The sequence below is a fragment of the Rissa tridactyla genome, chromosome 4 (assembly GCF_028500815.1).
Source record: "Rissa tridactyla isolate bRisTri1 chromosome 4, bRisTri1.patW.cur.20221130, whole genome shotgun sequence".
Lineage (NCBI taxonomy): Eukaryota > Metazoa > Chordata > Aves > Charadriiformes > Laridae > Rissa > Rissa tridactyla.
In genome coordinates, this window is record NC_071469.1 from 54,897,296 (window position 1) to 54,923,074 (window position 25,779).

Here is a 25,779-nt window from a genome sequence, read left to right on the forward strand (position 1 = left end):
AACTGGCTATAAAGTAAATATTTTTACAAATTCAGCTACTAGAGTCTTCTAAAAATGCAGTTTTCCCACGCATTAGAAGAGACCTTGCTGCAAAGTAAAATTACTGAGAGAGAAATTAATCCTGTGTTGCTCAAACCGGGACATAAGCGAAGGATAAAGCGGAGCACACAGGTACAGCCCCTGACGGCACCGCCGCCAGCCCGGGCCTAGCTCAGCGCTGCCGCTCCCGCGGTGCCATGGCGGCGAACCGGGGGGGTCGGCACCCCCCTCACCAGCCCCCAACACCCCCGGGGGGCACCGTCGGGCCCGGGGGAGCCTCGTCAAGATCTTCCGGGCCCGGCGATAACCTCCCTTCAGGGCCGCCCCCGTCCGCGGCCGCCAGACGCGCTTTCCCTTTAAGAGCCGGTTCCCGCCCTTCCCCGCCCGCCGCTCCTCGGCCCCGCAGCCCTGCGGCAGCGGCACCGCTGCTGAGGCGAAGCCGCTGCCGCTTTCACCGCGGCCGGCGCTGCTGAGGGGCAGAGCGCGGGGCGGCAGCATGTCCACCAAGGCGGAGCAGTGTGAGTGACGGGGCCGGGCGGCTGAGGGGAGCGGGGGAACGGACACGACCGGGGGGTACCTTCCCATCGATGGTGTTGCCTTGGTGCCGGCCGCCCCGGCGGGGTAGCGCCGCCCGGGCTCCTCCCGCGTTATGTGGCGGCCGCGTTGCAGCTGGTGGAAGGGGAAGGGGAGGCGGGGGAGGCTGCCTTCGTTCTGGCTCTTTCTGTCTCGGCCGCCGCCGAGCGGCTGGTGGCGGCGGCCCTCGGAGCGCCGCGGGGAGCCCGGCTGCCGCGGTGGCAGGAGCGGGGACGCGGCGGGTTTGTGCCTGAGGGGAAGAAAGGAGGGAGCAGAGTGGAGATGGAGAGCGCCGGCTTGGCCCTCGGCCCGGCGGCGGGAAGGGTCCATCTATCCTGCCCCCTCTGTGCCCTGTCCCAAAGGATGTGCCCACCTGAGAGAAACCAGAGGTGACCCACACGTTGCCATCTTGAAGGTGCTCTTGCTGTGAGAGGGAGGGAGAAGAGAGGTGTGCTGTCATTCTTGCTTGTGGCGTTCGCCTTTTGGGTGAATGTAACCCTGCTGTTACCACCTTGCCTTGTGCGCCCACATGCCTGCCAGGCACAGCCCCCAGAGTGCCCCAGCAGGACTCCCGGGGGGGCCATCCATTCCCCCGGCCAGGGCCCAGCCTGCCTTTTGGCAGCCATGGACCTTTTAACCACCTTGTTGGCTAGATCCCATTGGGGCAAAATCAGATGGCATCATGGTGGTTGGGACATCAGCAGCTGGGCCAGTCCAGTGTTCCCCACTGTTGTTACTGCTGGTAACAGCTGCTGCATCTGCAAGAGCCCTGGTGGGAGGCTTAAAGAAAAAGACCAGGGTAGCTGAGCTTGTCTCGCTTATCAAAGCTGCTTTCTCTCCTGTCGTGGCCGTGAGGCAGGCACTCCGTGACTGGGTGGTTGGACTGATGTTTGTCACCATGACATGGTGGGATCTGACACTTCAGGTGCTGAGACTTGCTGTCTCCTTCCTCCAGGTCACTGTGAAGGATCCCTGTATTTATACATGCCTGTGCTGAACTGATCTAAGGAAAAGAATACTTGTAATTTTTTTTTTTTCCTTTAGGGTTTACTGCTTATTTACAGTGATGGACGATGTTGCTGTTAAAATATTACGTGGTTGCTAATTTATTGCTGTGGGGATGCAATTCTGGCCTCATAAATAGAGACGCAGTGTTCTGACCGTGCAACAGCCCTGTAGTGTGCAGTGTTCGGATCTGTATCGCTCTGTTCTTTCTGCCTTCCCCACCTGAGTTCTGTAGTTGTTTCTTCTTTCTTGTGGTACTTATACATTAATTATGCTTTTTTCACACTGGCATGTGGAAGAATTTCTGCTGCCTTTTGTCCCAACCCTGCCTTTGGCGTTTTCTTCCTTTTCTGTTTTGCCTTCTCTGTTCCTCCCGTTCCTAATGCTTTTGGTCTACTCTGTTTGAGCTTCTCTTTCACATTTCCTCCCTAGCTGTTTTTTTTTTTTTCATCCCCTTGTACTGTTCAAGACACTGCATCTTGGCCCACCATGTCCCTGTTGCTATTTTAAGATTTACTTGGAGTCCAGGTTTCAGATCTTTCTGCCTCCTAGTGTTCTTGTCTGTGATACTCCAGGTAGAGTATTCAGTTAGTGGACATATCCTGTGCATTCTAACCTACTGAATGTATTTTGTTTACCAAGGCTGCTTCCCTGACTAGTTCTTATGACATTACCAAGTGTCTTTGTCTCTACATAACTTCAAGATTCCCTCACCTGCAATTTTTGACAAATGGTGGTGGACTTGGACAAGGATTATATTGATGCGCACACGTCACTGTCAGGCAAACCTTCAAACCCCAGCTGTTGCTGCTATTGCTTCTGCCCTCGTTGACTGACAGGCAAGAACCAGAATGTCTTGGGAAGGAATCACAAGTCATAACGAATCTCAGTTTACCAAGAACAGCAGCAAAACACTATGAATGAGGAAACAGACTGATCAGAGCAGAAGAGCAAAAAGGCGCTGGTCTAAACATGAATCTGTGGCCACCCCACAGCTCTCTGGCAGGTTGTATGAACAACAGGTAAAATGGTGGCAATCCGGGAAATCATCTTGAGAAGCCTCTCTCTTTTGTCACATGCATCTTGTATCTCATACCATAGGTATTGACAGTGACTTTCATCATTCGATTTATCACAGCATGCCTGAGGTTTCTGTTATATTCAAATAAAATGAGTTCTATTTCACCTTAAATAGCAGTAACTGGTGTTTAGTTGTGGTAAATAATGTCCTGGGAATGCCTGATAGCCACCCTGTTATTCTCCAGGACAGTGGAGCAACCAAGACCATCTTTAAAGACTTCTGATGGTTTCGCTCTTGATTCAATCAATGCTTACAAGGGGGCTAGGGAGTTTAGTTAGGTCTGTGGAAAGCTGAGAGAGATACCCAGCAAAGCACTGTGGAATAACTTTTTTTTTTTTTTTTATTTATGTGATGACCCTATGACAATGGCTCAGTACTTCCAGAGTGGCATCACTTTTTTGAAGTGTATCTCTGGGTGCTCAGAAACTCAGAAAATTGGGTCATTCATACACTCCTATAGCTTGAAAGGTGGCAAAGTTTTGCTCTGGGGCTTTTCTTCAGAAGGTTCTTTGCGTTCTGGGAGGCTGTGCTGAAATTCTGAGTGTTCTTGGAAACAGAACTGAGGTGAGGTTAAAACCTTTAGCCTAAAGTTAATGTCAATATTTAGGCTTTATAAATAAGTTTTCTGTTTTGGTATTTTGCCTGATACAATTGCATGACAATGCTGATGAATAGAAATAAAAATATTTTCTTCTTTATTTAAAAAAGTGATTCTATATATTCGATACCCTTTATTGAAAGTAAATAGTTACACAGAGGCAGACAGTTCTCTGAAATACAGCTAGACCTGAATTCTGACATCATCTTTGGCATTTTGTTAATCCAGTTCAGTTACGGATGTCTGACAGCAAAACATGGCAGCCACAGTAAACTGTGCATCTTGCTGTGAATTGTTCTTTGTTGGGTACTGTGAAATGAGGTCTGTTTTCTTTGCAAATATGCCTGGCCTCATAGTCGTCTTTTTTTTTTTTCTCCAACAATAGAAAGTAGTGTCACAAAATACATTTATGAAGTAATTCCTTTCTCAATCTAATATAATCTAGATTAGTTTTTATAGGGGTCTTCATGACCCCTATAAAAGTGGGGAAAATAAAAGTAAGGAAATATAATTAAAGTTGCTTATGCATCCTTCGGGTATTACTTCTGCATATGCATGATGACAGTGTCCCTAGTAGCATTTTAACTTGCTGTTTTCCCATAGACCCCAGCCCTGTTCAGTCACACAATGGCGTTCTCCCTGTGATGAAGCAGGATGATATTGCGAGGGAGACTTTTGTCTGTAGAAGCTTCACTTTCTGCAGAAATTGGGAGGGTTTGGTCAGTACAGTAGGAAATGGGAGAAAGGATGATCCTGGTGAGGGCAGTTGAGACCTGAAAACTGGGTTTCTTGTCCTGCAATTCGAGCAAACTGTGTTCTTTGCCTGATGATTACTTGAGTGTTCCTCATTTTATGGATAACTGACTTGAAATTGTCAAACCTCATTTGTTGTTTGACTGACCACTCAAAGGTGCTTTTGTTTACTGGACATAAGGTCCAGTACATACTGCAGTCTATTCTGGCAAAAATGGCTCTCGGTATCTCAAGCTGGACCTCCAACAACAGTTGCAGACACTTTTCTCTTGGTGTCTGTCCTTCATTTCTGCCCATTTTCCTGTAATATGGATACAGTATCACCCCTTCTCATTCAACTTGTCAATGATACAGAAAAAAAATCAGAATGCTCATGAAATGTTCAGATACAGCAGCAGTGAGAGGCCTAGGGATGTCTCTCAGGGGGACTTCATGGTATTTGTTCTTTAATAAATGCTATTTGACAATGCGAATAAAACAAAGTATTGACTAATTTCTCATTTAGGAAGCATGATTTATCTTCCACACTGAAGGAGCCCTGAGGGGAACAAGGTATATCTTGGTGTGGCAAAAGACTATCATAATCCATATGCCAAAGGCTGAGGTCGTTCAGATACATCTCCCCTTTTAACTGCCTATTACATAGTCTTGGCGTACTTTTAACATGATTAGGAGTTCCCGGCTGGCTCTGCTTTCATTGAGGCTGTGTCTGCACAGAGCGATGCGATGAACAACTGCTGAGCAGTCTGGCTGGAAGCACAGTTGAGCTGGTGCAGCCCTCTGCCACTGCCAGTGCACTCTGTTTCTCAGCAGAGCTGATGAGCCTGAGCAGAGCAAAATAGAGTTGAGAGTGTGCTCAGGTGCCTCTGCATGAGGCTGTCTTGTGCCATGCGGGCAATGTAACGTGTTGCAGCTATGGTGCATAATCACTTTTTTCCAATACTGAACAAAGATCTCTATTAAAAAATAAACCTGCTGTTATTTCTAATGGTTTCAGTAAAGGTGTAGAGCTGCTACTGCTATTTGAAATGCCCTCACCTGCTTGATCAGACTTCCTAAGGCACTTAAATAAACAGCACAGATCTTTTCATATCTTTAATTCATTGCATGAAGCAAATGTATGGTCTAAAGCAAATCACGTAAGCTCTCTCTGTCTTAGCTTATATCTCTGCTTTGGCTGTGGAAATACTTATCTGTCTCATATGAACCTCCTGTGATCCAGTGACTCATTCATTATAAATGAATCTCCAGATCCTTGGAGACAGAGAAGTGCAGGTGTTTTTTTTTTGTTGTTTTGTTTTATTGGCCTTTTTTTTTTTTTTTAAATTTCCTAGCACTAATTTGGTCTAACTTGGCATTCACTTCTGTGCCTTTCCCTTGGCACTTTTGCACTGGAGTGTTCAATTTATTCAGTCAAAATAGAAGGAATGGAGAGACTTTTCTGTTTGGGGTTTTTTTTTTTTTTTACAGTTTAATTATTAAATTAAAAAAAAAAAGAGAAATGGTAGGAACAGATGTGATTCTGGCAAAGTCTGCAAGAAACCTAAATGAAAGTTTCTGTGTTTGTTTTTTGTCTTTGATGTAGTTGCTTCCAAAATCCGTTACCTTCAGGAATACCATAACCGTGTTCTCCACAACATTTACCCTGTGCCCTCTGGAACTGACATTGCAAATACTCTGAAATACTTTTCTCAGACATTATTGAGGTAAGTTTTCACTAATGCTCTTGAAGAAAAAAGAGCTAAAGAATTGTAGGGGGTATTGATTGACTTTGAATTGGTTGCAAGATTTAATGGGTCAATGCTCAGCCAAAAGGAGTCAGAGCATATTTTAAGAAAAGAATGTTATGAATTAATCTCTTCAGTGGCTGTTGCCCAATTTGCCCAGTTGAGCTGCTTTTTGAGTGGCTGATTCTAAAATAAACTTGGTTGATTACACATTTGCTTGGCCCTCCTAAGACTTAGCTGAATGCACAAACGTGCTGAACGTGTGAAGAGTGGAGTTTGTGACCTACAGAGTTTTAGATGTGTATACTTTTGGCCTCCTTGGCAGTCCTGGTGCCTCAGGATCCTGGAGCAATGAGCCAGATGAGCAGAACTAGGTTCTTTCTGTGCCATAGTTCAGCTGGCTGTCAGGTTTGGGTTCTGGTTCAGTCCCTTATAGTAATGTGAACAGACACAAAGTTTGTATACAAATCTGGATTTGGATGGCAACAACAGGTCATAATTGTTCTGCCTTGGGGTTTTGATTTAGTACAGTATTTAGTAAAAATACATAGTACAAAATACCATTTTGAATAGGAAATATTACCTCATGTCTTGCTAAAAAGATAGGAAAAATTGTGAGACTTAATTAGGAATGACATACATTTCAGAGTGCTACCTAGTGGATTCATATTTTCAAACTGTTTTTAAAGTGGCTTTTGACAGTAAAGAGGTGATTTTTTTTTTTTTTTTTAATTTTTTTTTTTATTTTTGTCTGCCCAGGTTTTGGCTCTCACTAGTTTTCACACACAGAAAAACGCAGTTAAAGCCTGCATTTCTATGTGTAGCTTCCTGGTTTATACCTGGAAAGATTGTCCCTGCTGTCAGAAGCTGTTTGGAAATACAGCTATTTGCCTTATTTGATGATGAAACATTAACAGAATACAATTAATCCATATATTTGTACGCATACCCCTATGATGTATACAAGTTGAGAAGCAAGATTTTAAACTTGAAAGAATGACAGTAGTTCATTCTAACATTCATTTAAAGCACATGGGATATATCAAAATTCCTGGTCCTGTTTATAAGAAAGATAGATACACAGACAGAAGTACTTGTTATTAGTGGAACACCTGTTCACTGCAAACTTAAAAACCTCCTGTTTACTTTTGAAAATTTCAAGAGCAGAGTTGTTTAACCACTGTGAAATTTGTTTCCTTCATCATTTAGAGTGTTCATGAAACTTATGGCAACCAGTAGGACTTTTTTTTTTTTAAGGTTAATAAATTATATCTTATTGCAGCAGTGGGGAAAAAAATGTTCAGTCACTAAAGATACCTCTGAAATGTGTCTCTGTTCCCCCATCAGGCTGTTTTGATGGATTATTCGCACAACACACGTACTTAAATAAAGTATGACAAAATGGCCTCTGCTTAAATGCCGTGGGCCTTTAAGCTGTTAAAACAAGAAAGTTGGACCTGATTCTGGACATGTATAGCTGTGTATATCTTAGCTGTAACTAACAAGTGCTATAATGAAATCCATTTCTTTTTGGGCAGAAGTTCTTTAGGACAGGATGGATTTAGAATCTGCTGCTTAAAGAAAGTGTCTTTATACCACCCTGTTGTTTTCATCTTTCTAAGCAATACAGCTGATATGTCCTGTGTGACAAATTCTTTGCATTCCTTGAGCAGTGATGTTTCGGGACTTACTGAAAAAGCTATATACTTAGCAACTATGAGAGCAGATCAGAAATTGGGGCAGCAATTGCACAATTGAGCAACTCCGTTTCTTTATTTCATGTTTAGAATGGGACTGAATCAAAATCCTGTTGTTGGTAATGCTGAACCTCATGGGGCAGAGCTGATACTTGTATCTGATAGTCAGGTTTGCACAAATGGCTTTATCCTTCATGATCTGGGATCTGCTCAGCCTCGGAGCTAAAAGGCACCAGAAACTTAAGCCAGGACTTGGATCTGAATTTAAGCGTGCTGAGTTCTGGTGCTCAGCAAGGTCAAATCCACATTCTAAATTCCCATGACTGGGGAATTTGAACTGTCGGTCAAAGCCTGAGTGCTATGATTGAACCAGTATAAGTTTATACGTTTCCTAATACTAAGAAAGAAGCTGGATAAAAAAGCAAAACAAAACACACCCTGTATTTAGTGTGGCAGATGGAAAGAAGGAAACTCCCACCTACTGTGTGCAGATCTCTGCAAGATTTACCCTAAAACTAAACAGACTGGTTAAGAACCTTTCTGAAGAGCATGTTCAGAAATTTCTTTGAATATTCTGCATGCTGATTCTTCTTTCTGCCTCCTACACTGAGACTCCATTGTGCAAGGTTTAACATGAATAACAGAAGTACATGGTGGAGAATAATCTAGCTTGAGACAGAGCATATGCAATGAATTTGAGCTGCTGAGAGAATACTGATCAAACAGTAGCAAAAATGCCCATTGATTTCTGGAGATCTTGGGTCTGGTCTTCAGAATAGGTTGCTTGTGATCATCTACTGTTTTAAAAACCTTAAAAAAATAGTTCCGAATTTGATGTGTACTCTCCTTGCAGCTGAATTATTTTAGGACAAACATTTCTTGGTGAACTTAGGTAGTCATAGGAATAATGGAGGAATAGTGATTAGTCAGAGAAATTCCATATGATGACTAGGTTCTAAGGTGTAGCTTTTACTGTTTATTATACTTTTTATCTTTCCTTGTTATGAACACATTGACTGTGTTCTTTTCCGTGGGGCATACCCACGGTTTTGGATCACATTCATATCTGGTGTCATTCTGCTAGCGATAGTTGGATTGCACAAGGGATTAATTTCCTCCTTTGCTCTGTACATAGCCTCAATAAATCACAAGCTCAAGGGTGGGGGGGAAATGATGTGGAATGGCTGAAAAAAATTAAATTCCTTATTTCTATGAACAAACATCACATAAAATCACCATACACAACGCATAGCACATTGATTCATTTAGTTCTTCCTTAATTTTCTCTTTGGGCAAAAGCATTTCTTTACGTTACAGCATGAATTTGTTTCATGCCCTGCTCATTTTCAGTGTTTTCTCCCTCATTTGAGGAATGATCTAAGATTTAATAAACATCTTGCTGAACAGCTCATTCTTTCACATTTTCTTGGAGAAAATTCTCCATATGTATTTCTAAGTAAAATGTTTCACATAAAGACTAGTTATAAATGCCTGGTGGCTAATTAATAGTCAAGCTTGTTTTGCTGCCTTGGCGAGATGCAGTTCTCTTGTAGGCATTTTAGGAAACCTTTCCTTCAAGGCAGTAATTTTGGGATAGATTTGCAGCGAAGATGTACAAATCTTGAAACAAGCCCTGGTAGTTTTGTCACTTGTCACAGAGCAAGTTTGTTGTGGGGTTACGTTCTGCAGATGCTCCAGGTTCTCAGTACTTGGTTTGAGCAGAAACAGGAGCAAACCACAATTCTTGTATCTTGGTCCTAGGGGACTGCCTAGATTTTCAATTTTGACACTTTTGTTTATTGCTTTTAAAACATATGGGTCAGGCAAAGCCTGGATCTGGAAGTTTGGGTTTTTTTTCCTAAATTTAGTGTGGTTGCAGCTGGAATTTAGATACAGCCTCATTGCTGTTTCTGAAGTGAACAGAAGGATGCCCTGATCAAGGTACAAGATGGTGTGCTTTGGCCTCTTATCCATAGATGAGCCATAGCTACGTGTTAAAAGGAAGGGAAGCCTGTAGTGTAAGCTCTCCATCACTGCCTTACGCTTTCCAAAGCAAGGATTAATTAATACAGTAATATCCTTTCTGGAAATAAGTGCGCTTGGAGTGATGTGTTGGCAAGTAAAGGGATGGGTAATTGGTATCATCTGTTGGTAGACAGAGAAGAAATATAATTTAGTACCTTTATGTCTCTAAACATGAGCTGCAAAGTATGGCAAATGAACATCAAGCAAATGAAAAGGAATCAGCACTCTCATCATTTTTTTTTAAAGTTATACTAGATCTTAGGTGATTTTCTGATACAATTTCATAAACACTGTCATGACAGTCACCATGTTTTACTGGACATTGGGTAACAGAAACCAAAATAATCTGCCAAATATGTAAGGCACAATAAAAAAGGGAAAAAAAAAAAAGTAATTTCTTAAAACAGACTGTGTCTGCCATCTCTGACTGCAAATGTGATATGATAGTAGCCACTTGGCATAGAACTGTACTTGTAAAAGTGTTTTATATATATGGCAAATAAATTACACTTCTCTTATAAGCACCTTAGCAAGAGTTTAGCTTGTGTAAATTGTTGAATTGACTTGTGAGATAAGATATATCTGTGCTAAGGTGATAATACGATAGGGATTTCTGTATTGTTAAAGAGGACAGAGGTTTCCAGGAGTGCTCCCTCTTGACATAACTCTGTTTTCATTAGTCAGTGGAAACTTTAATGCCACTGACTTGTATTTTATAAGTTTTAACACTGACTTTGGGAACACAGTTAAATCAACAGCAGCTGCTTTTGGAAATCCCAACCACTGAGAGGTGCAAAATGTGCTTTAAAAAAAAAAAAAAGCATTGTGTGTGGTTTAATATATTTAAAAGATGTATTATATTTTATAGGCACATATGGAGGTTATGAACTAACCCTATAATTGCCTGATAACTAAAATATAACACTGCTTAAGTAAAAATTTATTTCTATTTAAAATAGTGGGGTTTATTTTTTTTAATAAATTAGATTAACATGTTTACAATCATGTACAACATTCTTAAAACGACATAACAAGCTGGTTGACGTATAGCCTCTATTTTGATTCCCACTAAATCCTTTTTATTTTTTGAAATTATCTCTCCTTTAGTTTATAGTGAGTTTTGTTGAATAATAACGTAAGTAACAGCAGGAATGTATGGTAACATACTGTCTGATCTGCAGTTACGTAATTGGTCTTGCTTGCTTAGCCCTTAGATTTTTGAAGGTAACTATTTACCCAAGGAGGTTTGTATTCATAAAGTAAAGTGTTTCCTCCCTAAACATGGGCAAAATTATAAACACACATAAACAACCATTACCATTAGCTCACAAACATATGCTAAAGACCATCTACTATATATTATTTTATAACTTTTCCAAATGTAGTTTAGTTAACATTTTAGAAATATTATATTATTTCTAAATCCATGTGCCTGTTTAAACTTCATTATCTCAAATGATACTGAGTGGTCATGAAACAGTATCATAAAATACATACAGACATTATTTTAATGCAATAAACATGTGATTTTTAAGACTATCTTAACAAACACACATGTTTATTCTTTGCTAAAACATGTTTCTGCAAGTGCCACACCTATATTTTGCATGTTTTCAGTCAGTTGGTTCAAAAGATTATAGGGGGGAAAAAATAAATCTCTCAAAATCTCAGAGCAAAATACCAGCCTCTTTTGACACAGCTGTTTTTCCATAGCGAACACTTTTAATTCTCAGAATTTTTCTTAACTGTGAAACATGGGTAGGGCACTGAAACATGCATTTTTATATTTTTGCTCCTTATGAACCAGATAACACATGAGATGCAATGAAACTTTCCTAGATGACAATTTTTAATTCTCTTACCTTGAAGCATGAAAGTAAATGGTTGCTAGATTTGTAGACACACTGGTTTCGGTAGCGATTGCATCTTATGTGGGATGTATCTGGTGTTTTATTATTTGTTTTATAGTGTCATTTCAATGTAATGTGCTGTTCTTTGTGTCTTTGTTGTCTCTTTTTTTTCTTTGTCCCCCCAACAGCATTTTGTCCCGCACAGGGAAGAAGGAGAATCAAGATGCCTCCAATTTGACAGTGCCCATGACCATGTGTCTTTTTCCTGTGCCATTCCCACTCACCCCATCTCTAAGACCACAGGTCAGTTCCATCAACCCTACTGTTACTCGCTCCCTCCTTTACAGCGTCCTGCGAGATGCTCCATCTGAACGTGGCCAGCAAAGTCGTGATGCTCAGTTATCAGACTACCCATCTTTGGACTATCAAGGACTTTACGTGACACTGGTGACACTGCTGGATCTAGTTCCCTTGCTACAACATGGTCAACATGGTAAGCAGGCCCTTGAACCCTTCCAGTACGCTTAACTTCAGTGCTGTGAATCCATGAGTGATGCATAAATGCAGTTGAAGAGGTGGGCCTAAACTGACCTGTATCTGGAATTCAAATCTCCTGGGATGTGTTTATATCCAAGTGTTTGGTTTGACTTTCTTAAATAAAAGATGTTTTTTTGCTAACTCTGGATTTGGGTTTCAATTCTGAGGTTGTCTGATTTCTAGTGATATGCTGGTGGTATGTAACTAAAATACAATGGTATGTAACAAAAATAATATAGATGGGTCTAAAAAAATCTGGATTTTGAATTTGAATCTGCTGGGATATCTTCAGACCGGTCTCTTTGGGGTGGCTCTCTTAAAAGGGCAAAAATTGCTTGCAAATGTATATCTGGCCTATAATGAATATGCAGATTGAGTGTTTTGGTGAAGGTCCATCTCTAAACAGAATGTAGTATACATTTAATTGAAGAAAAACCGTGGTAATGGTGATTTGAGATGGTTTTAAAATGTTCCTGGGTAAAAAGATAGCAATATCTGTGTCTGACTTACAGAAAAGCCGTATATTCTTGTGTTTTGAATCAGTTAATCATAAAGGTTTTTTGTGACTCTATTGTATTTATATTGTTTTCCCTCAAGTTCTGCATACGTCTGGCTTGTTAGTCTGTAGCTTTCCGTACTGGGATTCAGGAGCCCAGTGTTCTCCCTGCGTTACAGAAGCCAAATACTAATTTTCACCATGGTATCGGGGTGTATTACTCACATAGTTCGGTATAGAAAGATTGTTGTCAATCTGATAAACTGCGGAAATTCTTTAGGATGAAATTGTTTCTGTTAAATGCTGAATTTCATTTGTGTTGGCAGCAGCATGTTTTGAATCAAACACTACTGCGCTAGGAAATGGTATGATCATGTAAGAGCAGGGCTGCTAGCAAATTATAGACTCGTCGACTTAACTTCAGTTTCTGGAAATGGTGGAGTTAATTATCAAAACAATCTTTTTCTAAATAGAATCATAGAATGGTTTGGGTTAGAAGGGACCTTAAAGATCATCTAATTCTAACCCCCCTGCCGTGGGCAGGGACACCTCCCACTAGACCAGGTTGCTCAAAGCCCCATCCAGCCTGGCCTTGAACGCCTCCAGATAACATGGTGATAATTAACAACCAATGGAGACCTGTAAAGAACAAATAACATCGAGCAAACATAATTTCTTTTATGGCAGCACAATGGCTCTCCTGGTGGGGTTTTCTTGTCCTCAGTGAAACTTCTGTTGCTGTGTCACTTGACATCCTAATAGGCAATCTGGGACATATGGTCCCCACTTGAGTGAGGAAGACACTCCAGGAGTAATTACGAGTGGCTCTTGTCAGCTGGAAGGGTATACCAAGTGTGAATCTTACAGGAGCCTGTGCTGGGTCTAGTGTTATTAAATATTTAAATTTTTTTACTTGGCTGATACAATGAGAGAACACTTTGAATTGCAGGTGTTGTCAAGATGTCCTTTGTGTGAAAGGTATCAGAATTAAAACAACCTTGGCAAATCGAAACATCTTCAAAGGAGAAATGTAAAATACTATGTTTAAGCAGGAGAAATCAAAGGCAGAAAAGAAATGGGGGAAATACTAGCTTGAAAACCATACTGCAGAGATCTAGATGTTACATTAGATGAGACACAGACCATAATTCACTAATATATTAGTATTATTCTAGCAATATGTAAACAGGTGCTTTGTGTATGAGACATCCTAAGCATTTTGATTACCATTCTAACATCCCTAACAAGGCCTCAGCTGGAGTAATATTTTCAGATTTGTCCATCTGGCTTCAAGGAAGACATGGACTGTTTGGGAGGAGTCCAGGAAAAAGAAGCAAAGATGATTTGAGGTCTAGGAAATGTGAACAGTGAGGAAAAACGGAAAGAACTTGGTTTGTCTAGGTTACAGAAAAATGGAAGGGAGACATGATTATCATAAACAAATATGTAAAGGCTGCTGCAAGGAGAAATAAAATAAACCAAACTATTTGTGGTTAGAGTTGATCAGGATAAGAACTGCAGCAATGGATTTTTTTTTTTTTTTTTTTTTTTTTTTTAAAAAAGACCTTTTTCCTATAAAGATAGTCAAACATTAGGATGAATTGCCAGGAGAAGTAGTGAACTGTCTTGTGAACTTTTAAGAATAGTTTAGATAAATATCTGCCAGGAATAATTTGGTTGACTCATACTTGGGGCAAGGGGAGGTCACTTGCTATTTGCTGTGGTTCTGTGTACAGAGAATTAAATTTTGCAATACAACTTGTTATTTGTTTTTCCCTCAGTTTAGCATCTGATTAAAAGCAATATATATATATATATATTTATTTTTTTTTTAATCAGAACAATCAATGTTGTTTGGGTAAGTACAACTGGTGTGCTAGGCGGTTCTGAGCTTTGGTCCAATTGGATTATACAAAACTCTCAAGGCTTAGCTGGTAACTGCGTATTGCAGGAGTGAAATGCTCTCTAGCATTAATGGGAGACCCTTGCATAGAAGACTTGCCAGAACCACTGAAATGGAGTGCTAATTTTAATTCTTACTATGACTCATGATGTTTACAGCAACAGATCCCTGAGCACTTTACAGAGGCAGTTTTAAATCATCCTAGTTGTACAGATGAGACTGAAGGCCTGTGTAACATACTAAAGGTTACAGAGTGAGTAACAAAAAGAACCCCTCTCATGCAGGGGAAAGGCCTCCTGATGTGTTGGGATCATCAAACAGGTTCAAACTTGGGGTTCATTGAGTGCCCTAACCTTTCTCAGAAGGTTCTTGGCCTCAGTTCAATTCCTCATTTGGAAGAGGGTATAAAGATGCCACAGTGCCCAGATACACAATAACCTATCCTTTCCCTTTGGATCTTGAAATGTTGCACATTTCTTATTATCCCTTCCAAAGAGTTATTATATAATTAATTAGAGTAAGTATGGAAATTCTTGAGAAATATATTTTTCCTTTTAATCCTTGGCCATTTTTTGCCTCAGTGGCAAACGAGATCCATCACATGTTTGAAAAATACAGTGATGCTTCCTGTAGTCTTGTTGTGGGGGGGAACTTTGTAACTCTCTTGAGGGTAATTAAGATCAAAATCTTCTTTTTCTATGGCTGATAAAGACTAGAATGCTTTTTGCAGAAGCAGGCTTTTTAATACCAAAGTGCATATCAAATTCTAATTACATCTCTGCTTAAATGCAGGCTGCTGTATATTAATCACTGTGTGATTAAAATCAACATTGATTTTAATCAATGATTTTACTGTAGTATTTGTATTCCCTCCAAACTCTTCTGAGTACTGTTGAACAGCCATTTACCTCTCTTTTAGGAGGGTCTTGAAAGTAATGGGTGAAGTCTCTTATCTATAGTGATTAACTTCACAAATTACTTTGAAGAGAAAACTTGAATTTAAATTAGTATTTTTTATAGTTTTATAAGGTAAAAAGTACATAGTCATAATTATTTTTCCATTATAATGATTCTGTATTTATTTCATTTTATTCAACAGATCTTGGGCAGTCAATTTTTTACACTACTACATGCTTACTTCCTTTTCTCAGTGATGATATTTTGAGTACTTTACCCTATACAATGATTTCAACACTAGCTACCTTTCCTCCATTTCTGCACAAGGATATTATAGAGTATCTCAGCACATCTTTTCTGCCTATGGCTATATGTAAGTAAAACTGATTCTAGTATTGTTATGTCTCAGAAAACGTGGTGCACTGCTATAATAGTACCAGACTGTAGGAGTCAAAAGTTTGATTGGTCATAGAATTGTAGTGGGACATCAATCTATTGTATGTATATATGTAAAATAATTCAATGTGACTATTTCTTGAAGGGAAATAATTCTATAACTTTTATTTATTTATTATGCTCTGTTACTATGTGAATTCTTCCTGAATTTAAAGGGTGAAGTTTAGCTTCTTTAAGAAAGATGCTGTTGTCAGACTTGTAGAACTTTTGGTGCCAGCAGTGGGAGTTTTGAATACAGAGTCAATGGACAAACTGATCCTGAGACCATAGATACAATAGCAACATGCATAATTTTTGCATCTGGACTAAATCTGCATGTACAAGAATGACTCTTCTTAATGTAGAGATGTTGTGATGAATTTCCAGTTTTTCTCCCTCCCTCTCTTCTTGGCATTTTCTCTTTAACTTCTGTACTAAATAGCTGCTCCTGTAATGTCTCCTATCCATAAGTGTTAAGACTGAATCTGACAGTGCCTGCCTTTTTATCTCTTGCTTTCTTCCCCCCCCACCCCCGCAAACGTGTCACGTAATTACATAATGTCATATTCCCTGCAGAATGTGAATCCTGATGTGTGTTCGGAATGGTTATCTGTGTACCTGGTAAAAAGCTTCGTGGGATTTCAGTAGTAGTGAGAAATATAACCATGTTCTGCAGATGTAAGCGCTAGACTCAATATTAAGTCAGTTTTAACCAACGAGCCTTTTACTTTGTGGGTGATCAAACAGTGGAACAGTTTGCCAGAGGGGTTGCAGCTTCTTTATCCTAGCAGATGCTCAAAACACAGCTGGACAAAGACCTGAGTACCTGGTCTAGTTGGCCTGTCTTTGAGCAGCAGGGTTGTACAAGATGATCTTCAGAGGTCTCTTCTGACATCAGTCACCCCGTGATTCTAAGAGAATGTCTCGTCCTTATCTGTATTCCAGTCCTTTATGGAAAAATATAACAACATTGTACAGAGATCAACACTATGTCATTTCAGCATGTAGAAGGTGCTGTTAGAACATGGGAAGAAGCATGGTCCAGTGTTTTGAAATTAAGATTTTACAGAAGTTTATGATGTACGTTTTCTGGCTCTACCAGTCAGTGATCTTGGAGAAATCCCTTAGCTTTTCTGTACCTCAGTTTACCCTTGTAAGACATTACAATGATGTTTTCTTTGTTATCTTTGACAGGTCTAATAACAGTATGCAAATGAAAATTACTAAGATATATTTAATGCATATGTGCAGTAGGTCCTTTTTGGGTTAAGAACAGAATGTTGCATAAAACTCCTTTTTCTTCCATTACTGTTACCTGTTAAAGAACAGCTGATGTAGGTGGCTTATCCTTTCCTGTCCATCTTCAGATCTGTAAAATTGTTCTCCAAAACAACTGATTGAGCCAAATCCTTAGTTTTTACTTAAATATGTACTATTGCCCAGCTGCCCTTGGCAGAGACTGCATTCATGTAGAGCATGGGACCAACCTTTGTCATGCTGCCCTTTTCCTCAGTTTTGGTTCGATCTCTGTATGAAATCAGTCTGCTGCTCATTAAATTTGGATTCTAGTACTGTGTCCTACTTTTGTGCTGATGGCCACATTTGATTAGAGCTGCTGAGTATTTTGCAATTTAAATCCATACAAATAGACCTTGCTGTAATAATCTGGGGGCTCTTATGTGTGTGGATGAGATTCAAAAAAGAATGAATGAAGTGCAGTGAAGAGAGCCATAATAATGTTGGGTCATGTGGAGAAGTACTGGATAGAGAAATTCCGTTTTCCCTTCCCTTCTTCCTTCCCAGACGAGTGCTCTTTTAATGGGTGTCCTAGTCTTTCCCCACTGGGAATGATGTGCCCCTTTGCAAGGCGAATGCAGAACCTTTTCTTCCCCTAGTGTTCAGCTTTGACTCAGATCGAAAGGGAGGATTCAAGAGATTGTGTAAGCAGCTGGAGAGCCAGATTGGAGGGACGAAAGCATCTCAGTGAACGGGTAGCTACAGTTCTGTGCATTTATCGGTATTTGGGTCCTGGCAGCCAGGCTTGGGAAGGTGCTGTGAGTGAGGATGGGGAAGATCCACGCCATATCTCTGCGTAGGAGGTTGCCTTCAAAGCCGTATTGCCATGTTATAGTTCAGCAAATTAACACCTACACTCTGCAGGGTTTTTCCAAGTGTACCATTTAATAGTAACCACTTTGTAGGAGACCGGAAGGAACTCTAGTCACTTCATGTGTGAGGTCAAAGTTACAACAGCTTAGCTGCATTTCAGTGCTACTATTTATCATTATCTTAGCATAGTTCACATAACAAGGAGGACTAATTTTTCTGGTATGTAGCTGTAACTTGAACTCATACCATGTGCTCCCTGGAATGTAATCTGTGCCATACACCAGCAGCCAGCACCTACCACCAGCCCCAACCCTTCATCAGTATACCTCAACAGCAGGCTTTCCATTTTTTCTTGTTTCTTTGCCTTCCACTTCCTCCTTGCCTTTCCTACAATCCAAGCCTCGGCTGCACTTGACTATGTAAGTGACATTCTTTTTACCAGTCTGTGGGTTCTGAAGGAGAGTGTCTGAGAAGATCACTGTCTGGCTAATGCGGCTCTGAGAATGTAATCTTACTGATCTGGAGAACCAGGTGTGCGCTCTGTGAATCAATATTCCTAGTCATGTTTATCTTCCAGCAGAAAAGGGATTTCACCCCTTCTGATACAGAAAGTTTGTAGGATTTTTTAGGGTTTTTTGTTTGGTGTGTTTTTTTTTTTTTTTTTTTTTAAACGATGTGGTACTTTGGAAATCTTATTTGCATCAGTTGAAATGAGTTATATGCTGTTCTCGCCTTATTTTCCTTGTTATACAATAGAAAATATTTTCTTTCTTTTTTTCCCCCCTTTTCTTTTAAGTGGGATCCTCAAAAAGAGAAGGTGTTCCAGCACATGTCAATCTGTCTGCATCATCAATGCTAATGATTGCAATGCAGTACACATCAAACCCAGGTACGTGTAAACATGCAACATGTTGTCATTCTCTAAAACTGTGTCATGAAGTACTGTGTCAAATGCAATCAGAAAAGTTCAGATGATGGGAAAAATTTGTCTCATCATCCAACACAGGATGAAAAATAAATGATTTTAGTCAAAACTGGAATTTCTGAGCATCATGCTTGAAGTAATCATTATGTAGGTAAGAGATCTCATTGTGATGAAGAAACAGAATTGGGCCCAGGATTGGAGACTCTGATCTACTCGTTTGACATCAGAAAATAGTGTTGATACAAAACATCGGTGTTGGAGAGAAATCGCTCCTAACTTCGACTATAGAAATTCATAGTAACACTTTGTCTTATACTATGATTCATATCCCACCGAGTTCACAGCTGATACTGTTTTTTTTTAAAGATGACAGATAATGCTGGCTGCAGACTCAATTATAATGAATTTAAATGTAATTATAAAGTATCTAAACACAAGGCCATTCTCTCTCACTGTGGCACAATCCCAGTTAAATCAGTGGGATATCATAACCAAATTGAAAGAAAATTAAACCTGAGGGAGCTGTTACATTACATGATAATAAAGTATCTCCTGCTTTATGCAGGTGGGTAGATATTGTGTGGGGGAAGGAACCCCACACTGCAGTATGTGTGTGAGAAGTGTCGCATCATGCTCACGTAGTTCACAGTAGTAAATAAAAGCAGCATACCGTTTTTGAAAGCTACTAGCACAAGTTAGTTTTTTTTTTTTTAGGAAACATTCTATTGTTGTGAATTCCATGTTCCAGCCATCTGAGGAAATTTTGCCCTGTGGTTTTTGGGAAGTCAGACATGTAAAGTAGTTCATTTGGCTCTTGTGTGTGTTTGATGCAGAGTGGCTCCTATAGCCTTTGGTATACCTAGGAATAATGTGTTGTTCCATGCGACTTCCATTGCTGCCTCAAGGTGAATGACAAGATACTCATTTACAGCTTTACATTGTGCCAGAGGGACAAAGTTTAAGTGAATTAGCAGGTATTCTTAAACTAGATGTGTTTGAAAAAGATCTCCATTGCTGTGTAAAAAGCTGTACACTCATAATACTCATCTTACTGCATTCCTTGACAGAAACAAGTTACTAATATTTAGTTTCTAATCTTTTGTGATGACTCTCAGGGGAATGATTCTTTAGCAAACCCTTTAAAATAAGAAGTAATTAAATGAGGTTTAGAGTTTAGGATGGACTAAGCAAGGCCAATCACCTAATTACGTCACTTCTGTAACTTGAGTTTCTATTTCAGTATTATGTCCATACTGTCTTTTCTTTCTCAGTGTATCACTGCCAATTATTGGAATGCCTCATGAAATATAAGCAAGAAGTATGGAAAGTAAGTTTATGATCATACATGCTTTGTGGAAATGACTGTATTTGGATAGTAATGAAAACCAGATGGCTTGAAAATTGAACTGACTGTATGCCAAGAAGTTATAAATGATCTTTATACCCAATTCTCCTTCTGGATTATGGGGAGGGAGTTCCCTCTAACTTTTAGTTTACAGAAGCAGCTTCGTGTTTTATAGAGCAGAGCTCCATTTTGTAAATACTGGTTTCTTCTCCCAAGTAACAGGCAATAGGACATGAGAAAGCAGCCTCAAGTTGTGCCAGGGGAGGTGTAGACTGGATATTAGGAAAAATTTTTACACTGAAAGGGTTATTAAGCATTGGAACAGGCTGCCCAGGGAAGCGGTTGAGGCACCATCCCTGGAGGTATTTGAAAGACAGGTAGATGTAGTGCTTAGAGATATGATTTAGTGATGTTTTTTGTCAGAGTTATGTTGATGGTTGGACTCTATGATCTGAAAGGTCCCTTCCAACATAGGCAATTCTATGATTCTATGGTTGTGGCTGCAATTAATAGAAATTTCAATAACCACCAATCTTCTCAGTTCATGAGGGGCTGGCTAGACAGAGGCTTCATTTGCTATATGTTAGTGTACTATGTGGGGTGGGTGGTAGCTGTTGGATGCTCTGATCAAACTCAGAAGCCAGTTGTGAATATATTGAAGTTATTCATCTAATCTACTTGTAAGAGTATGCAAAGGATGTTTGGTAGGGCACAAAATGTATATATTTTTTGTGCTTAATGTATCTTTGTGAACACAAGTAATGTGTATTGAATTGTGTTTTGTTATCTTGCAAAATAAACATTTTGTACATGTCTTTCCTTAGGATTTGCTATACGTGATAGCCTATGGACCATCTCAAGTTAAACCTCCAGCGGTACAAATGTTATTTCACTATTGGCCCAATTTGAAACCCCCTGGGGCAATCAGTGAGTACAGAGGACTGCAGTACACAGGTCAGTGCTGCTGGTTTTGTATAAGCCAAAATAAATATAAAGGAAATGATCAGGAGTGTGTTAATATCACATATTTACAGTTCTACGATGTGTTTTGAAATATTTTGTTCCATAAGTTGGTACTTTCTTAAGTATATACAATATCCATTTCTCTGTATTTTCAAAAGATGTTACGAAAAATAAAAACTGTGATTGTGGTCACTAAATATATTGTTACTCCCAGTACTAACTAAACCAGAACAGGAGAAGAAATAAATACAGCGTTCCAAATGGTCTGTGAAACTGCCTTCTTGGCCTCACAAGGGTTCTGGCTTATGTTCCTTTCAATTACTCCTTTGGTTGCTTTTGTTTTGCCAGCTGCTATCGCTGCTGCTGTTGCTAAGGCTCCTTATCTGGCTGTTACTGTCAAAAAAAAAGTCAGGTGGTGTCAGGTGCAGTCAGTATAATGGATAAGTGCTCAAGGCTGACTATAGGGTGAAAATGAGAAAGCCAACAACGCAGCTGGAGCTGAGTAGGTGGATGGTACAAAGTCCTCTGTCCACGAGACTCCCCAGTGATACTGATGGGATTGTGCTTCTACAGTGGGGGCTGTCCAGCAGCAGTTCATTAGTTGCTTTTCCTGCTTGCCCGTCTCAACCTGTTTCAAATAATCTCTGTCATATGGGTTATGTTTTCTTCACTTCTAAAATTTCTGGACCAGAATGCAACTCTTTAAAAAAAAAAAAAAAAAAAAAAAAAAAAGAAGGATTGGAAGAGACCATAGAAGACCCCCTAGACCAACTCAAGTACATACTGAATGTTCCTGATACATGTTTGTCTGATCTGCTCTAAAGCCTTCCCTTGCAGGATTGATAGATTTCCTTGACTTTTTAATAAATCATTCTTGTACTGCTCCGTATCACTTGTTTCATGCAAGCAGGTCTGTAAACCTGTATGATATTCCATCTGAACCGTTAGCAGCACTGGGTAGACTGGAATCATTTTCCTATATAAAGATTTTCTGTTAGTGTATCCCAGAATGGGATGAGTATTATCAACAGTTGCATGGCACTTTGACCTGAGGGCATTCTCTATAGCATCCAGGTGATGCCACTTGAACATACCTTTGTTGTTTACTTCTTGTTATTACAAAGCTAAGGCTTCTTCTGTGGATGGGCTGTTTTTTCTTTTTGCTTGGGAATGTTGCTGAATTTACTCTGCTACTCCTACCATTCTGCTTCTGAAGTGGAAGGATAATTAATGAATTCAAGGCATTGGTGAGATCAGAAAGGGTCTACAGCAGGGATGTGCGTGTGTTACTTTTTCCCCTTTTTCACTGAGTTCATGATTCATTTCATGATTGCATCCAAAACAAATCAGTAGGCATGTATATTCTAGGTTGTTTATTGTAATTATTAGGTTTCCTGAGGAATGGCTAGGTCTTCTCTCATATTTGTATAGTACTTAGCACAAGAGGATCTTGTGATCTTGTGATTACAAAGAATGTAAGTGTATTTTCTCCATTTATTAATCAGCTGTGTTTTGGTTTTGCAGCCTGGAATCCTATTCATTGCCAGCACATTGAATGCCATAATGCGATTAACAAACCAGCTGTGAAGGTACTGCTGTTTCTTCGGGGGTCAAACCCAACTATCTGGGGGGTGGGAGGTTGCACTTTGACACCAGCCATGTGCTCTGGTCGTGTGCAAGTGACCAAGGGCAGGATCTAAGGTAACAGTAAGGCCTGTCGGGGCCAAGGGGGCCAGAACTTTGTGAATATGTTCTTTGGCTGCCTAAAGAAAGATGGGATATTTCCTCCAACTACAGTGGGCCAAGTCTTGATGTTACATGTGAGGATGGTTGCAAAGCACTTAATAAAATTCTAAGCTGGCTACTGGCTAATCCATGTAATTATTTTCATGAACACACATATGTGTGTTAATATGTGCACAAATATTACTATATACAGGAAACATGTCAGTTACATACGTACATGTTTACCTTGGTATCTTGATTGTCATACAACGCGCCTACTCTGATTGTGATTCTTTGCTTGGAATGTGTCCTAAAGCAAATAGCAACAAAGCTTTGTTTACCTCTTCTACAGCCTTCTTTGAGGGAAGTAAATGGTATCTTCCCTGTTTACAGATAGGGTAACAAAAAGTAAAATTGCTTGACCAGGATCATGGAACAATTTGATGGCAGAGGCCAGAATAGCATCCCAAGTCCAGAGCATACTACAGTCCGGTGTACAAATTACTTACATTTGTATCTAGTTAAATTTGTAGCTACAAACAATTTTCCTGGCATCAGTTCTTATAGTAACATCATTACCTCAGTCAAAAAGTTCTTCAGTCAGCCGTTTCCACAGGCTATGATTCTGATAGGGCATAATGGTGACACCTGTCTCACAAGTCCTGCAAGGGACCACTTTCCTGCTTACTCCAATAATTCTTCATGTTCCCTTTTCATAGGAAAAAAAGCTGGCAGGTGTTGCTTAATGTTGTGGTCACTAGATTCAGACTAATCACTGAGTAGAGCAAAATACTAATGAAACCTACAGTTCCAAGCTTTGCAGATGACATACTTGAATATTTTTGAATGACCTCTTAGCTTAACTTTGACAGAACCAGTCTTGGTCAGTCATCACTCAGAAAAAGGCAGTCTGTTATCTCTTGGAAAGATGAATGTGAATTTGGTTAACAAAGATGAGAAACATTCAAAGAGGTATTTGTCTTTATAGATAAGATCTTGCACTTGAATATAGTAAGAAACATTTTGATTTAAGTGGTTAAGATATTGTGTATGCTATTGCTGTTCATCTTTTCCTTATACAGTACAAAACACTTAAACAAATGTGTATGTAACTGACTGGTAACTCTAACAGTTTTCTGTAACTGGCTAATATGGAAGGATAAAAACTAATGCAAGACAAAGTTTGGACCTCTGCTGCCAAGGGAACTTCATTCCTTCACTGGAAATGTGTTGTATAGTTAACAACTATGATGACTAAAAATGAGATTTTGCTGGAAGAGGTGTTACTGATAGAGAAAAATCTAGACTTTTACATTACCTTGTCCTAAGCAATGGATCCTTGAAGGTGACTACCTTTTTGGAAAAAAAAAATAGAAAAGTACGTCTGTCATGACTATGCAATGTAGAGGTGTAACACAAAATACACTTTCTTTCAGAGAGCAATAATACTGATACTGAAATATGTCCTGTTCTCTTCCCATAGGCTCTCTTTTTCAGTTACATCCCTCTCTCTGGTAGAAACAATTTGAGATCCTGTACTGCCGGGTGCTGAGTGCCATCTTTCAGAATACTAAATGCTCTCAACGCATACTGAAGCTGGGTTCTATTACATGTCCTAGCTGTTGAAGATGTCCCTGCTCATTGCAGGGGAGGTTGGACTAGATGACCTTTTAAGGTCCCTTTCAACCCAAACTATTCTATGATTAATGGGTTGAAGTTTCTTGGTGAACTTCAATGAACAGATGAGTTAATTCTTCTTCTTCTCTACGTTTCAGATGTGCATTGACCCATCTTTGTCTGTGGCTTTGGGTGACAAGCCACCTCCCCTATATCTTTGTGAAGAATGCAGCCAGAGAATTGCAGGGTAGGTAAACTAAGAACTGGAAAATGATCAGGTGTAGTCAGACTCCAGAGTTCAGAATTCTGGAGTTATGCTTTGTTTCAGTATGATTAGCATATAATTTAGATAGATAACCCTGTTGAAATATCTGGAGCACACTGCCACTCAGTATGAATAAGGATTACAGAAATTTACCCCATATGATCAGCATTTGCATCTGGCTTGAACAGTAGTGAGTTTTGAAGTTTAGATCTCTGAATGAATAGATACTGTGGGATACACTGTCTGTGGCAGGGGAACCTCATTAATGTACAAGCTTTTGCTTATGAAACGTTTTTTTTTTCTCCTCATCCTTTAGTTTTTGTTAAAAGCAGGACATTACAATGAAAGCTGTTTCACAGCAGCTTCATTACTTTTCTGTAACACATATTTCAGATTATTTTCTAGGGTGTACTGTGAAGCAGCAGAGTAAAGAATTGAAATTGGTCCAGGCTTGTCCAGTACCTGGAAAGAATATAGCCTGAGATGAATTAACCTCACTTATTTTTTATTTTTTTTAAATGCTAATTGGATTTGCATTACTTTCCAAGATCATCTAATACTTATAGGGAGTTCCAATCATTAGTTCAAATGGACAAGGTTACAGGTAGTTCAGAAGCTACATGAGGTTTTTTTTTTTGTCCCCAGTTTAAGACACCTTTATATCACACCAGCTGTAGGAAAAGCAATTACATCTCACCTTAGGTTTTTAAGTCATTATTGATTTAAAGCTGCAGGAAGAAGTAATGGATCTGGTAGAAGCATAGCTTCTAAGGAGACTCACGGAAAATATTTTTTCCCTACGTTTGTCTGTTATTCTTCACTATCATTCCTTAGCCCTCAGACTTTCGGAGCACACACAATTTTAAATTCATAAATTTATGCCTTAAAAGTAATTTTTTGAAAGCTCTGAACATGGACCAACATTGGCAAAGTGGCAATTTGCAATAAGGCAAGTACAATAAAGAGAGGTAATGTAAAGCAGCTGGCAATTTATAAAACTACATCTGTAAAAAGGCAGCTTCAGAATAATGTCAGTCCTACCACATTAATTTGATAAATTTCCTCTGTGAAAAAATAAATGCATATATAAATAAAAAATAGAAGGCTAATTAGATATACAATTTTTATAGGGATCACAGTGAATGGTTGATTGATGTTCTTCTACCACAAGGTAAGAGGTATTTTAAGGGTAGGTACAAACTAATCATAATTGT

At 39.6% G+C, this 25,779-nt stretch overlaps 1 protein-coding gene across 16 annotated transcripts in view; it reads left to right on the forward strand.

Annotated features, from left to right (window-relative positions):
• Positions 1-446: 446 nt before the first annotated feature.
• Positions 447-25,779, forward strand: part of UNC79 (unc-79 homolog, NALCN channel complex subunit) — a 112,842-nt gene continuing 87,509 nt past the window's right edge. For 11 of the 16 annotated variants that reach the window (XM_054200187.1, XM_054200191.1, XM_054200192.1 and 8 more), the window contains exons 1-10: positions 447-557; positions 5,635-5,755; positions 11,537-11,841; positions 15,384-15,554; positions 18,522-18,614; positions 19,922-19,977; positions 20,820-20,949; positions 22,483-22,547; positions 24,459-24,547; positions 25,696-25,736. In XM_054200187.1, coding sequence (XP_054056162.1) covers positions 536-557; positions 5,635-5,755; positions 11,537-11,841; positions 15,384-15,554; positions 18,522-18,614; positions 19,922-19,977; positions 20,820-20,949; positions 22,483-22,547; positions 24,459-24,547; positions 25,696-25,736 — 1,093 coding nt within the window. In that variant the 5' untranslated portion in view covers positions 447-535. Of the gene's footprint in view, positions 558-5,634; positions 5,756-11,536; positions 11,842-15,383; positions 15,555-18,407; positions 18,615-19,921; positions 19,978-20,819; positions 20,950-22,482; positions 22,548-24,458; positions 24,548-25,695; positions 25,737-25,779 lie in introns of those variants that run through there. The other 5 variants (XM_054200195.1, XM_054200198.1, XM_054200199.1 and 2 more) reach the window with 5 other exon arrangements.